Here is a 15,607-nt window from a genome sequence, read left to right as displayed (position 1 = left end):
CTAATGGAATAAGTGTTGAACATCCAGTAGCTTATGTTCACACGCAAAATGGGTTAGCAGAATCACTTATTAAGCGCCTCCAATTAATTGCTAGACCCTTGCTTATGAGAACAAATCTCCCAACCTCGGTTTGGGGGCATGCTATTTTACATGCCGCAGCACTTATTCGTTTGAGGCCAACGAGTTATCATCAATTCTCTCCTATGCAATTAGCTTTTGGCCAGCAGCCAAATGTTTCCCATTTAAGAATATTTGGGTGTGCGATATATGTTCCTATTGCACCACCTAATCGCACCAAAATGGGACCCCAAAGAAAATTAGGAATATATGTTGGATATGATTCTCCCTCTATAGTGAGGTATCTTGAGATACAAACTGGTGATGTGTTTAAAGCCCGATTTGCGGATTGTCATTTTGATGAATCAAAATTTCCAACATTAGGGAGAGAGAATAAGCTTCCTGAAAAGGAACTTAATTGGAATGCATCATCGTTGATGCATTTAGATCCTCGATCAGGGCAATGTGAACTGGAAGTTCAAAAGATTATACATTTGCAAAGAATAGCAAATGAATTGCCTGATGCATTTTCCGATACAAAGAGGATAACCAAATCTTACATACCAGCGGAAAATGCCTCAATTCGAATTGACGTCCCAATAGGACAAGTAGCCACTGAAGCAAATTCACGCCAGAAGCGTGGCAGGGCGGAAAATGCCCCAATTCGAATTGATGTCCCAGTAGGACAAATAGCCACGGAAGCAAATACACGCCAGAAGCGTGGCAGGCTTGTCGGTTCCAAAGATAAAAATCCTCGAAAGAGAAAAGAGGTAAATAATATTCCTGTTGAAAAAGACATAGTAAAGACACCGGCAGTTGTCCAAAATTCCGATATAACGCCAGAAGACGTTCAGGTACCTGAAAATTGTGAAAATGACGAGATCTCGATAAATTATGTCTTTACATGAGAGAAATGGGACCGAAATAAGACAATTGTCAATGAAATATTTGCATATAATGTGGCATTAGATATCATGCATGAAAAAAAGGATCTTGAGCCAAGATCAGTCGAAGAATGTCGACAAAGGAATGATTGGCCAAAATGGAAAGAAGCCATGAAGGCTGAATTAGACTCACTTACAAAACGTGAAGTCTTTGGACCTGTAGTCCGTACACCTGGAGATGTAAAACCTGTTGGATATAAGTGGGTATTTGTGAGAAAACGAAATGAGAAAAATGAAGTTGTGCGCTACAAAGCTCGACTTGTGGCACAAGGTTTTTCACAAAGGCCCGGTATAGATTATGAAGAAACGTATTCCCCTGTAGTGGATGCGATAACATTGCGCTATTTGGTCAGTTTATCTGCATATCATAAATTGCATATGCATTTAATGGATGTGGTAACAGCCTATTTGTACGGCTCATTAGATCAGGATGTCTATATGAAAGTCCCTGAAGGGCTAAAGATATCCAAACCATCCAATGAATATTCGCAAGGGTTATACTCAGTCAAATTGCAAAGATCTTTATATGGTCTAAAGCAATCTGGACGAATGTGGTATAATCGTCTTACTGAGTATCTGGCCAAAAACGGATTCAAGAATGATGATATCTGTCCATGTATTTTTATAAAGAAATCTGCATCTGGATTCGTTATAATTGCTTAGTACGTTGATGATTTAAATATCATTGGGACTCCTGAAGAGATTCCAACAATTATAAAAATTCTAAAAGAAGAGTTTGAGATGAAAGATCTTGGAAAGACTAAATTTTGTCTCGGCCTGCAGATCGAGCATATAAAAAGTGGGATCTTTATTCATCAAACAACATACACAGAAAAGATCTTGAAAAGATTTTATATGGATAAGTCACATCCATTAAGTACCCCAATGATCGTAAGATCTTTGGATGTGAAAAAGGATCAATTCCGTCCTAAAGAAGAAAATGAAGATATCCTTGGTCCTGAAGTACCATATCTTAGTGCCATTGGAGCGCTAATGTATCTTGCTAATAATACGCGACCCGATATATCATTTGCTGTGAATTTACTAGCAAGATATAGTTCCTCTCCAACCAGAAGACATTGGAGTGGAATCAAACAAATCTTTCGATATCTTCATGGGACGGTTGATATGGGATTGCTTTATCCCTATGGATCCAAGTCACAACTAGTTGGCTATGCAGATGCCGGATACCTGTCTGATCCACATAAAGGGAGGTCTCAAACAGGATACCTATTCACATATGGTGGTACAGCTATATCATGGAGGTCCACAAAACAGACAATAGCAGCAACCTCCTCTAATCATGCTGAAATACTGGCGATTCATGAAGCTAGTCGCGAGTGTTTTTGGCTGAGGAGTCTAATTCAATATATTCTGTCATCATGTGGACTGATTGATCATAAGATAGCTCCAACTGTCCTGTTTGAAGATAATACAGCATGCATTGCTCAACTTAAGGGTGGATACATCAAAGGTGATAGAACAAAGCATATTTCTCCTAAATTCTTCTTCACTCATGACCTTCAAAATCAAGGGACAATTGATGTCCAACAGATCCGTTCAAGTGACAATCTGGCAGATTTATTCACGAAGTCACTCCCAAAATCCTCCTTTGAAAGATTGGTACATGATATTGGGATGCGCCGATTTCGAGACATCAACTGATGTCGACAAGAGGGGGAGACTGTACTCTTTTTCCCTTGGTCAGGTTTTTTCCATTGGCTTTTTCTTGACAAGGTTTTTAATGAGGCAGTCCCTATCACTAAAGAATATTGTACTCTTTTTCCTTCACTAAGGTTTTTTTCCCACTGGGTTTTTCTTTAGTAAGGTTTTAACTTTTAACGAGGCAATAATCCTAAATGGTCATCCAAGGGGAAGTGTTGTGATAGGAATGGGACGTGGATGCCCATTTCCTATATAAAGTTTACATTCTCAAAAGAGAATGAAATAAATGAAGGTTGACAATCTTCCTTCCATAAGCCTATAAATAGGAGGTGAACCTCCGTGAATGTAACACAACAAAAATACCATTCTCCCTTTCTTTTCATACACAAGCAAGTAATAATAAAATTACTTCTCTCTTTTATGCTGCAATCAAATACTCTTCTCTTTATATTTCTACTACAATTCTTTCTCTTTTTTTATTTTATAAGTATTTTAAATTCTATTTTCTATTACTCTTTACATATAATATTAATAGCAATATTAATCATCTTTATTATATTGAGATTGTAAAATGCGATTCTCTCTCTTTTTATTTTTAATACTTCTTTCTATCTTTGTATATATATATATACATTACAACATATAATATTATTATATATATAAAAATTATTATTGAGCTAATTATTTTAATATTAGAGTCTTCTATTTATACATCTCTATTATATATATATCTTTAATTTTATTTCACAACAAAAGAATAATTTTTTAAATAAGTGAATGGATTTATTTATTTATTGGTTTTTTTATTACATATATCATTTTAAAAGCCGATAATTTTATTTAGGATAGTGGTGCTTGGAATGTATCACCTGAACATGGTGATTAAAGATGCTTTATCCCACACTCAAATTCTAAAATTGGAGGCACTGATTTTTCACTGGGTAAATAATTTGCGTTTTTGAATTTTTTAAATTAAAATATTAAAATCAGATAGTCTAATTTTAAATTTATCTCTTTCCAATAATAAAAATATAGTTTATTTAATATCAATTTTAAAAAATTTAATTTCATATAAATGAAAAACAGCTATATTTTCAATAACGTATTACACACATATTTGATTCATTTACCTAAGCATATGCACTTAATTACATAAAAGATATTTTTACTTGATTAAAATAATCACAACCCTCTTCCATTTGTAACACGAAACTATACCTCATCCTTTCATAACATGAAATCATAACACCAAGAACACATTCAAATGTTAAAATAACTCAGTGATGCACAATTCCACACTCTTCACAATAATAGCCAGTTGCATGTTTATTATTATTATTATTATTATTATTATTATGAGATTTATCATCAGCAGGTGGTTTAGTTGAGATTTGTGTACTAGTTGGAGATGGACGATGATGTTCCTCTTGAGGTTGTTCTTCCTTTGTTGGTAGTGGTGGTATTGTCTTTTTCATGAACAACATTCTAGCGATCTTGACAGCAATGAGTGCGACAACGGTGAATGATGGAACAAAAACAACATCAGGCACTGATTTCATGAGTTTTAGTTGTGGCAATGTTTGTCCTGTTCTCTTCACAACCATGGCTGCTGGTGGTGCTACTATTGCTGTTATTATCATTGACTCATCTACTTTGTTTATGTTTACATTCTTTTTCATGAATGAACTCAATACTTCCTTCCTTTCTTTTTCGTTTGCTTTTGCATTCCAACTCTCGAACAAATCCTGGAAAAAAAAAGTTCCATAATTTCTATTATTTATTAATGAATTTAATTTTAATGCACTGACATCATAAAACGTTTTATAATTACAATTTTTTTTATAAAGTTTAATTATTCTGTTATTTTCTATAGTTTTGCAAAATTTTTAATTAGGCCTTTATACTTTTTTTTTTTTAATTGTGTATTTGTACTAAATTTTTTTTTAATTAAGTCCCTTTTGATAGTAATTGACTGGGCCCAACTAAAAAAAAATTGGTACAGAGACCCAAATAAAAAAAAATATAGGGATCTAATTAAAAAAATTGGTGCAAGGAGCTCAATTAAAAAGAAAAAAAGTATAGGGATCTAATTAAAAATTTTGCGAAACTATATAGACCAACAAAATAATTAAAATTTTTTTATAATTATTTACATTGTCAATATAAAAAGTAGTTATTTTTACTAATATTACGTTGTATAATTGAGTGCGCATATAAAACGATTGAGTTTATTAAAATTAAATTCTAAAAGTAATTTCTTTTTAAGTCGGTGAAAGCTAAGTGAAAGTTAAGGAAGGTTTCATTCAAGAAATTCAAAATAAAAGGATCATCCCTTTTCTTGGTACGCAACATTAATATTACAAATTTAATACTAATTAACGGGTCACTGTACTTTTTCATTTTACTAAATTGGACTCTTCATTTTAAATTATTTTATTCAACGAAACTAGTTGTATTCTAAAATTAATTATTATTATAAAATATATATTAAAAATAAATTAAATTAATATATATTTATATACAAATATATAGTAATTAATTTTAATATATACGGGCAGTTTTTTTTTTTTTCTCTAATACAAATGGCCTAAGATCAGAACTAACCTTTACAAGGTCCTGGGGAGGAACATCATAGTGTTTACCGGGTAAGGCCGCGTTGATAGTGCTGAAAAAATAAAATAAAATGTTTAGAATAATAATATAAAAAAGCGTACAAATTTAATTAATTAGTATATGATATACGAGTTTACAAAATTAAACTAACCAAATATATAGGTAATATGTAAAAAAAAAAAAAGGAAAACTTTTCTGGGGTTAAAAAACTTTTGGCAAAAACAACACAAGCAATGGAAAGAAATTAATGTGTATTATTATTTCAAAACTATAGTACATGCATTATAATTTTAGGATTAAGCTTCATTATTAGAATTACATATGCATGGTATATATTATATATGCTTAATTATATATTACCGGAAGATATCAAGAATTGCAAGGTGGAATCCAGGGAAGTCCTTGATATCTCTCTCAACAATTTGGTCATAGAATCTATCTGTTATCAAACTCAATATCTGGCTTGTTGACAACTCTGAAAAGCACTAATATTTATTATTATTTAGTGTATAATATAATACAAAAAACCATTATTTATGATATATATATGTTGCATGCTTTGCAAATTGATTAGTATTTTCATAATTTAATATGGTTTAATTATTATGTTAGTTTTTATAATTTCATCAAATTTTTAATTAGATTCTTATATTTTTTTATTTTAATTTAGCCTCTACACTACTTTTAATTTTATTATTAGATTTTTCTAGTATAAAAAATATTAGAGTTAATTGAATATTTTTTTTCACAAATTAAAGATATCTATAATTAGATCTTTAATCATATATTTTTTAAAAAAATATTCTGTACCATAAAAAATATTTAATTATAATATTAAAAACAGTATCCAATTAAAAAAAATATAGAACTTAATTACAAATTTAGTAAAACTATAAAAATTTACAGAATAATTAAACCATTTAATATCTATCACTGATTTAGATTATATAATTGTATGTATAAAGTTTTCAAGGTGTCATGTATTATTATACAAAACAAATTAAAGAAAGTAAAACAAATGAAAGGAAATTAAAAGAGATAGATGAATGACCTTTAAATCTCATTCCTCCTAAGAAACTCATGTTGTTCCTTATGATGATGATGATGTTGTATTTTGGGAATTCCTAGATCAAATTAAAAGGGCAATCAAGTATGCAATATTTTTGATAAATTCAAACATAGAAGAGATCAAGGTTTGTGGGGAAAATAAAGAAGTGGGAGATTGAATCTTCACTTTTGGAGTTGAAGCTAAGGAAGGAATGATTCTTGGCATGGAATAGCTTGTGAAGCAACATACCTTGTTCTTTACTGTTGTGTATATGTTAATCTATCTGCTTATACTTTGGAGAACTAATCAATTAAAATAAATTGAAAATATATATGAAATATTAATTATATCTTGAATAAATATAAAAATAAATTATTCTCAATAGTCAATTCATTATTTTTCATAAATAGATTTATAAATTCTGAAGAAAAATTTAGTTTTTCATTGGACAAAAAAGTAAAAATAGAAAATGACTCCTAAACGCTAAAAATTAGTCATTATATATTTTTTTAAATGAATATATATTTTTTCAAACAATTTTTAACAAAATAATTAACAACTTAAATAATAAAAGTATCATAATATAATAATTAAATGTATAATAAAAAAATTTAAAACATTATGTGTTAAACTATCTAATTTATGCTATCAGAGCCAGGTTTTGATCCTGGGACCTGTGGGTTATGGACCCACCACGTTTTCACTACGCCACTTTGATAACAAAGATGTTGTGACAAATTTTATATATATAATAATAAATAGAAGTTTTTAACTAAAAATCTTGTTGACTTTTCTTTGAAAAAAATCGAAAATATTTTTCTGAAAATAAAATTATAATTAAGTATAATAATTCACAAATAATTTATTATTTAATTTTTAAAAATTTAAAATCTTACAATATACACGTAAAGAATTAACCACTAAATTAGCTACGATATATTGTATATCAACATACGTGTTATTTAATTTATTTTTAATATGTATTTTATATTTAAAGTTATATTCTATATGGGGGCTAATTTAACAATTATTTTTGTGTGTATATATAGCATAATTGTGTAAAAAAATTTATAAACATCAAATACGTATTTTTATATAATAACTAATTAGTAGCTATTTTTTTTACATATACATGTTTGATAAGAAAAATAGCCTAAAATGTTCGCTGCGGCTGCATATGCTACTTATATGGGCTTATCTTGGAGAGGAAAGTACCTATATATTGGGAAAAAGTTGCATGGTTTCCCTCTTATATATACACACTTTTGAAGCTTCAAAGGTGCTAGTCCTACTACTTATATTAAACTCTTTTTTGCTTAATAGTGTAATTTCATTCTTTTTAATATGTGTTTGTATGTAAATAACTAAATATAACGTGCTGGTTAATTAATTATAACAAATTAACAATTATATTGTCTTAGGGGGCAAGGACGTCCATATAATATTATATATATATATATATATATTTCATAATCTATGTGATAATATTATTCAAAAGAAGGGTTCATATCTTGGTGTTGTTTTGTATATATTGTAAATTGTAATATTGTTTATGTTCAGTGAAAGTAGAAGACTAATTTGGAGTTGCTTAAATAAAATTGATGGCTAACTGATAATTAAAAATAATAAATTCGGATGACTCTTTAGTATTTTTTTTGTAATATTGGTTATGTTTAGTGTAAAAATAGAAGACTAAGGAGAAGTTAGTTTGAGTGGTAAATAATTTTGAGATTTTATAAATGTAGTAATTTTTGTTAGGAGATTCATCCATTATAGTTTTTTCTTTTTTTGTTTCCTACAGTATCCCCAAACACGACAGGTTAAGGGTTAATTCGTCGCAGATCTGAACTCTATTTAAGGGTCTGCCGCTGACCAATAGACTGCTGCATGCATAAGGCGGGATTCGAACCGCCGACACCTCCATTATAGTTAGTTGTCGGATTTGGACCATATTCGAGTCAATTCAGACAAAATTCTAGATACCAAATAAACAATTAAAAAAGTATAAAAGCCGAACCATTTTTTTACATTCAAAATTTAGATGTTTATTATTGTTAGAATCAAATTGTTAAAATTACATATATAGCTCTTTTTGATGGTTATACAGATAGACTTTTGAGCAAACTATTTTTTTTTATTTCATCCAATAATATAACATGATTTCTAATATGGAATGTTACATAAAAAAGTGATATACTCTTCTAATAATTATGTTTTTAATTTCTAGTGTAAAGAAAAATGTTGAATAGAAAAATAAAATAGAATTTAGAGTACAAGCCACATAAAAAATGTGGACCAAAGAGTAAGGAAAACTGTGGCACAAGCATAAGTTGCTAGCATTATTACTGAGCATTCACCCTCACCAGCTCCAAATAATTGAGTAACTGTGCCTGCCACACATAAAAACATACATAGTATCTGTCAAACCAAGAAACAAAAATTCTTGATAACTTAGATTTACTAGAAACCTGTGAAAATAACTGTTATGTTAATAATATGAAAAGATCAAACCATAATGTAAAAGCAACTGGAAATTGATGATTCTTTTCATTGTTAAAATCGTTTAAAAAATGATATTTGTATCCGTTTTTGTAAATGTCTCGTATATTTTTCTTTTATAGTATAAAAGACAAATTTTTTATCTTCTTTTATTTTTTATTAGTCACTTTTGATACTGAAAATAAAAGGTTCAATTATTCTGTTGGTCTCTATAGTTTTATTAAATTTTCAATTAAATTTTTATACTTTTTTTCTTTTTAATTAGGTCTTTATATTGCTTTTAATTTTGTAATTAGATCATTTTTCATATAAAAAACGTTAAAATTAACAGAATATTTCTCCCAAAATATATGCGGTCAACGATTTAGATATGTTTTTAATTATGAATACCTTCAATTTACGAAATTAACTCTAATATTTTTTATACTAGGAATGACTTAATTATAAAATTAAAAACAGTATAAGAACCCAATTGAAAGAAGAAAAAAAAATATAGGAACCTAATTGAAAATTTAGTAAAACTAATTAAACTAAAATAAAAGGTGTACAGAGAATATATACATAAAAATGCTGCATATAATTAATATTGCTTATTTAGGATATCCATATATATATATAACAAATGTTACTTGTATGATAAGAAATCATGAGTGTTTCATATGTGAACTTAGAAGTGTGTGTATTCTTGGAAAATCAAAATCTATGATACATTTTAAGAAGATTAAAAGTTCTTAAGAACTTACTTATGGCTACAGCAGGTGGAACAGCATACTGAAGAAGCAAAACAAACTGATACAACGGATCCGGGTTGATCAATCCGAATCGGGTCGCGCCTTTGATGATGCCTATGCCTATTGCTGGAACTGCAATACACTTCACTACAACAATTCCAACAATGATTTTAAGGTTCATGCTTTGTCCTTTTAAGCCTGAAAGAAGAAACCAAGATCATTTAGTTTATGTCATTTTATTCATTTTTCAAAAAGTTTTGGTTAGTAAATTCATGTTATTATTGCTTAATTAGTAATGATACCCTTTAGAAGATTTGCACCAAGTACCAAAGTCAATGATGGAATGAGTGCATCCCTGAAAAATCATCCATCATCATTTTAACTTAGATTAGAACTTCAATTCAATAGGTTTTAACTTCAAACAATTATTGTTATTTACATTAAAATCATATCTAGTACCTTTGTTTGTTTATTTATTTATGAATTCATTCGTTTATTTTGTGGGGCTTAGAAATCTTACCCCAGCATTGTTACAGAGTCTTGAACCACCCGGAGAGCCGCGCCGTCGCCGACTAATACTTTTCGAAATTGAGGGACTACACCGATTACCAAACCAACCATCTGCATTTTCAGGTTGAAGAAAAACAGAGAAAACATGATTCTATGACATTATGTTAATAACAATGAGAATGAAGTTTTAAGGAATGACATTGTTATAATTTTTATCTTAAAATTCAACATTACGACATTCTACGTAGGGTGAACGCGGATCAGATTGGATCGGATATGGCCAAAACTTCGATCCGATCCGCACTAAAATAATCGGATTGGATCGGATCCAATATCTGCAGTTTTTAAGCTTGGATCCGATCCACACATTTGCGGATAGGATCGGATCGAATATCAGATATATCCGCAAAATACAAAAATATTTTAAAAAATTTATTTTTATTAAAAAAATATCAATAAAATTTATTTTTTCTATGTTTTTAAATATGTTTACTTTTAAAATAATATTAAACATACTTTTTTTAAATAATAAATTAAAATAATACAACATATATAATAATTATTGGTTAAAATAAATCATAAAAAGAATATTTACTTATTTATTTCTTTATTTTTGTGGATATGCGGATACCTACACTAAATCCGCAATCCGATCCAAATAGTGTGCGGATCTGATCCGATCCGATCCGATAGCCTTGCGGATCGGATTTAGATAAATACCGCGGATATGCGGATCGGATTTAGATAAATATCGCGGATATGCGGATCGAATTCGATCCATGAACACCCCTAAATTTCTATGATATATTCAACCTGATTAATCGAAAACTGATTATCAGATTGGTCTAATTCAGGATAAAAATTAGTTGTTAGTAAACTAGTCTTAATTAATTTAAAATAATAACATACAAAAAATGTTTTTCTAAAAAATATAAATTTCATACATAAAAATCTTAGTTTATTATATATTCAGTTGAATCTCTAACTCTGCTGATTCGAAGATCGATTTCGTTTTTAAAACCTTGGTATATTATATAGATAATTGTTGGCGTACCGATCCAATTGTTGAAGGTGATAATAGTGTCTTCACATCGATCTTTTTGGCCAATATTTGCATTTGTTTCATAACATTTCCCATTCTTGTTACCTGTGTTTAAAAGTTTAGAATTGTTTAAGTAAGATCATAGATACTACTAATACATAACTCAAATTTAATTAAGCAAACCTTTGCTTCTCTAATAGGCATTGCATGTTCCATTATTTCAAATTGATCAGTAGTCTCTGATTTGCTCTCAACATTAACCAATTGTTCATTAGAACATCTTGAAATGTTTTCTAGTTCATTTTCTTCGGAATCATCTACTTGCGCCACGGTGGAGTTCTTATTCGAATATATGCGGATAATGTTGTATACGTAAGACCACAAGTAAATATTACCTACCTAAAAAAAAAACAAAGGGAGAAGTTTAATGTCTTTAGAAATTTTGTGATCATAATAATCATGAGAATTTCCAAATGATTTTTGAAGTTTGGTATCATAATCATCATACTGCTTGTGACAAAGAAGCATATCCTAGTCCATTTCTGTAGCAAACATCCTTATTTGCTCCAAAATAGTTTCCATTTTCTTTGCACACTGCTGGAACTATAATAAGCAACAAATTTCCCATATTTCCTGCTGATATTAACATTAAATGGTCATAAACGTGATTATTGAGAAAAGTATAGGGTACCAATATACTATATGATAATTTATTATTAATAATAATTAATTATTATATTTTAATTACAATTATCATTGATATGTATAAGGAGACACATCAAGATACTTTCATTAGATATAGTTATAAAAAAAAGACACTTTTATAAGATACATCCATAAAGACACTTTTATTAAACACATTTATAAACAAGAGTTATCAGAAGTTGGTAGAATCTTTGTTGGTTACTTTTATTTGCATAATTTTTTTATAGAATTTAATTTTTATACGCTAATTGTAGAAATAGTTTTATACGTATATCTAATTGTATATTATTCCAATATAAAAAATAATTAATATTTAAATTTACTACTTTAAAAAATTATCTAAAATACAATAATTTTTTTATATTTCTATTAAAATTAAACTCTTTTTTATATCTATAAAAATATGTATGATAAGATACTATGAAATATGAATAATACTACTGAGATGTGTTGTGTCCAATGAGAAAAGCCTATTACATCTGAGTTAATTAAAAGGAAAATAAAAATTTAAAGATAGTCACAATTCTTTGAAGGAATATGATCTTTGAAGAGGTAAAACTTATGAAGTGCCGGATACTTTTTTTTATTTGCTGTTTTTATATGTCCGACATATTTTAAATACGACATGCGTGTTTTTTTTGTGTTCAATCATATTTTAATAAAAAATAAATTTTTTCGAATACGTGTTTAGACACATTTAAATACTATCATGTGTCAGTATTCAACTTTATTCTTAATATGTATTTTTAAAATGAATTTATAAATAATATATAATTAATTATTAAAATAAAAAATATTTTAAATAATTAAAAAATATTAAAATAATAAAAAATTTAATTTATATTTTAATATAAATAAAATATCAAAACATCATTACAATTTATCTAAAAAATATTTTATATTATATATATATATATATAGTGTTCTTTTGTCTTATAAAAACTTCAAATTCATATATCTGCATGCATACTAGTATCGTGTCATATCTTGTATTCTTATCAATGTCAGTGCATCATAGGGTAAACCCTTAAACATGAGTTGTAAAAGTGGTGGATCTCATAAAAAATTAATAAATGAAAGTATATAACTTAAAAGAGGACTACCACTTTGAATAAGTAGGTTTGAAAGTTGCTTTTGAAATACAATTATACAGATAATGAATACATATCTACCTAATAGCTATCTAGTGAGACAGGTATATAACCAACAAAATATTTTTGTCTTCTCAAAAAACATAAATTCAGAAATAAAAAAAAATAACACTTTTATCTTCTCTATTTATAAAATATATATTTTTTATAATCTTAAAATAACTTATTTTTAGTCTTTTATTTTTACTAAAATATCCTTTAATAATCATTATAATATATAAAAATTAAAATTTAATTATTCAATTGGTCTTTATAGTTTTTATCAAATTTATAATTAAATTTTTATATTATTTTTAATTTTATAATTAAATTCTTTTTAGTATAAAAAATATTAAAATTAACTAAATATTTCTTTACAAATTGAATGTATTCATAATTAAAAATCTAACTAAATTTTTGACCGCATGTATTTTGAGAAAAATATTTTGTTAATCTTAACGTTTTTGACATGAAAATGACGTAATTACAAAATAAAAAACAGTGTAAAGACCCAATTGAAAAGAAAAAAAAAGTATAAGAAATTAATTGAAAATTTAGTAAAACTAAAATGAGCAACAAAATAATTAAACTATAAATTATTAATAATTGTTTGGTTAATTTAAATAATAATAATAATAAGATATAGTAATAATTTTGTATTGAGAGAAGAGTTTCTAAACACAGTACCTAAATGAACTTACCTGCAGAGCAGCACCCTAACACAACTCCTTGAAGATGATGAGGAACTCTGCTTATTTTGTTAAGTAACCATCCAAGTGCTGATCCAATAATATATGTAATGACAATGTTTAGTGGCATGAACCACCTACACAACAATGATTCAACAAGCTTATGAAGTAATTAATTAATTAATGGAGAAAAATGTCAATTAAAAAAATAGAAAAGAAACAAGCTTACAACATAATCATGCTCCTTAGAGTTATAGTTTTTGCTAAGCTACTTGAAACAAGAGCTGGAGTGAAGACATAAAATACCAACTATACAAAGAGGAAAAAAGGAGTTAAAATAAATAAATAAATATATATATATATATATATTAAGATTAGTACATGTTACTTCTACCCAAAAGGAAAAGAAAGAAAAGAAAGATTAACATATGTTACTAAGTTCTAAAGGAAGGATGAAAATAAATAATGGTCAAATATAATTATTATTTCTCTTGCTAATTATAGAGCTTATCAAGTTAAAAAATATAATAACTAGCTAATAGTGAAAGTGATGAGTAAATCTTCGTCACTAAAACATAAAAAATTATATAATTCTTTAATTCAGTCATCAACTTCTAATCATGTCACACTACATTACACGCAAGAGTGGAACTAGATAAAATATTAGAAGGGGCCAAAAATATTTACACAATAAAATAAGATTAAAACAAAATTTTAAGGAGAATTAAACTGAAATTTACATATAATTTACATATAAAAAATTAAAATTAGGGGGGCGATTGCCCCCCTTTCTTTATATGTAGCTCCGTCCCTGATTACACGGTTAACAATAATGGAAAATAAAATAAAATAAAATGAATTGAAACTTACAGAATTTAAGTGCTTCATAGCAATATCATTGAGTATGTCAATTCTATCAAGTGCAAGGAATATTCCAACAGAGGTGAGCAACAATAGCTTCAGAACTGACATTAATGCAACAATGAAAAGCTTCAAGAAGTCCATTGATTCTTCTTTCTTCAGTGGAAATTAAAATACCTTTAATTTCTTTTTAGGTGCACCAACAATTAAAATCAAAGTGTTAAGATCATGATAATATATGTGCAGCAAAACAGCATCAATTAAATATCAAATTATTTATTTTCTTTCTTAAATGAGTTTTTTAATTAAATCATGAAAAATCAATTAGCAGCACTTTTTTTTATTATTTTATCATTTCTAAGTAGTAGTGATCACAAACATGATTGCATAAATATATATATGTAACATCTACAAAAGTTAAGATTGAGAGAAAATATATATAGGAAATATATTATAATCAATTTCAGATATATAGATTAAGAAGGAACTATAGTTAAATATGGTTAATAAATTAAAGTTCCATGCATGTTTTGTAAGAAAGAAAAAAGAGAATACAATACATTTACCTAAAAGATATGGTAATGAACGAACTTGCAGAAGAAGAATATGATTAATTAGCAGCACTATACTTTTTTCTTGATGATCATCGTTACCAGAGAAAGTTTTCTAAAGTGTTTAGTGCTAACATAGGTGAGTGAGCAAGTAGCATATATAAATTAGAAAAAAAATATATTTTAAATATATATTCCAAAATAATGTATGCTTTCTATTATTAAATGTGATGTATATAATCATTTATATAGAATGAATCTCACATTTTATTAACTAACCAAAAACGGTTGCGAAATAAAATAAGTGAAAATGTATTATTAAATTTCATAAAAATTATTTATTGTTGAGAGAGTTTGTATTAAAGTCGTAATTACATAATAAATGTGAAACTGTTGTGATATGGATGACCACGTAGACTCACCTTCTCAATATTGAAGGAATCATTCTCAAGAGAGAATGGATTTAATGAGGTTTGAAAAAGCTAGTTCTGTATGCCTATAAAAGGATGTACGAGCAAAAGGAATAAACAACAATAACAACAGAACAAAAATATTATTCTTC

At 27.7% G+C, this 15,607-nt stretch overlaps 2 protein-coding genes across 4 annotated transcripts; both read right to left on the bottom strand.

Annotated features, from left to right (window-relative positions):
- Nucleotides 1-3,716: 3,716 nt before the first annotated feature.
- Nucleotides 3,717-6,471, bottom strand: LOC112740668 (uncharacterized). Its single transcript, XM_025789268.3, has 4 exons — nucleotides 6,331-6,471; nucleotides 5,640-5,754; nucleotides 5,271-5,331; nucleotides 3,717-4,411 (listed from the first exon to the last, which is right to left on the bottom strand). Exons 1-4 carry the CDS (start codon nucleotides 6,359-6,361, stop codon nucleotides 3,944-3,946), a joined length of 675 nt encoding a protein of 224 aa, XP_025645053.1. The 5' UTR covers nucleotides 6,362-6,471; the 3' UTR covers nucleotides 3,717-3,943.
- A 1,969-nt stretch (nucleotides 6,472-8,440) lies between these two features.
- LOC112740667 (protein PIN-LIKES 3) lies at nucleotides 8,441-15,189 on the bottom strand. Of its 3 annotated transcripts, none has more exons than XM_025789266.2 (11): nucleotides 15,061-15,189; nucleotides 14,504-14,680; nucleotides 13,863-13,942; nucleotides 13,646-13,770; nucleotides 11,618-11,745; nucleotides 11,293-11,508; nucleotides 11,122-11,214; nucleotides 10,078-10,178; nucleotides 9,860-9,912; nucleotides 9,570-9,755; nucleotides 8,441-8,717 (listed from the first exon to the last, which is right to left on the bottom strand). In XM_025789266.2, exons 2-11 carry the CDS (start codon nucleotides 14,636-14,638, stop codon nucleotides 8,593-8,595), a joined length of 1,242 nt encoding a protein of 413 aa, XP_025645051.1. In that variant the 5' UTR covers nucleotides 14,639-14,680; nucleotides 15,061-15,189; the 3' UTR covers nucleotides 8,441-8,592. The 3 variants fall into 3 exon arrangements, with proteins under 3 accessions (XP_025645051.1, XP_025645052.1, XP_072071250.1); XM_025789267.2 differs by having other exon boundaries at nucleotides 11,618-11,742; XM_072215149.1 differs by having other exon boundaries at nucleotides 14,504-14,650; nucleotides 15,061-15,169.
- Between the last annotated feature and the right edge of the window lie 418 nt (nucleotides 15,190-15,607).

Source organism: Arachis hypogaea, chromosome 14 (assembly GCF_003086295.3).
Source record: "Arachis hypogaea cultivar Tifrunner chromosome 14, arahy.Tifrunner.gnm2.J5K5, whole genome shotgun sequence".
Classification (NCBI taxonomy): Eukaryota; Viridiplantae; Streptophyta; class Magnoliopsida; order Fabales; family Fabaceae; genus Arachis; species Arachis hypogaea.
Note: the sequence above shows the minus strand (reverse complement) of the source record. Positions and strands in the feature narration are given on the sequence as shown.

Bases quoted from the DNA above. Each gene is read 5' to 3' on its own strand.
- LOC112740668 (XM_025789268.3), bottom strand. From the start codon at position 6,361: ATGAGTTTCTTAGGAGGAATGAGATTTAAAG. The intron at 5,755-6,330 runs GTCATTCATCTA...AGTGCTTTTCAG, and splicing joins AGGAGGAATGAGATTTAAAG to AGTTGTCAACAAGCCAGATA. The intron at 5,332-5,639 runs GTAATATATAAT...TTATTTTTTCAG, and splicing joins GCAATTCTTGATATCTTCCG to CACTATCAACGCGGCCTTAC.
- LOC112740667 (XM_025789266.2), bottom strand. From the start codon at position 14,638: ATGGACTTCTTGAAGCTTTTCATTGTTGCATTAATGTCAGTTCTGAAG. The intron at 11,746-13,645 runs GTAAGTTCATTT...TGTTAATATCAG, and splicing joins GTTAGGGTGCTGCTCTGCAG to CAGGAAATATGGGAAATTTG. The intron at 9,756-9,859 runs GTATCATTACTA...TTCTTCTTTCAG, and splicing joins TGGTGCAAATCTTCTAAAGG to GCTTAAAAGGACAAAGCATG.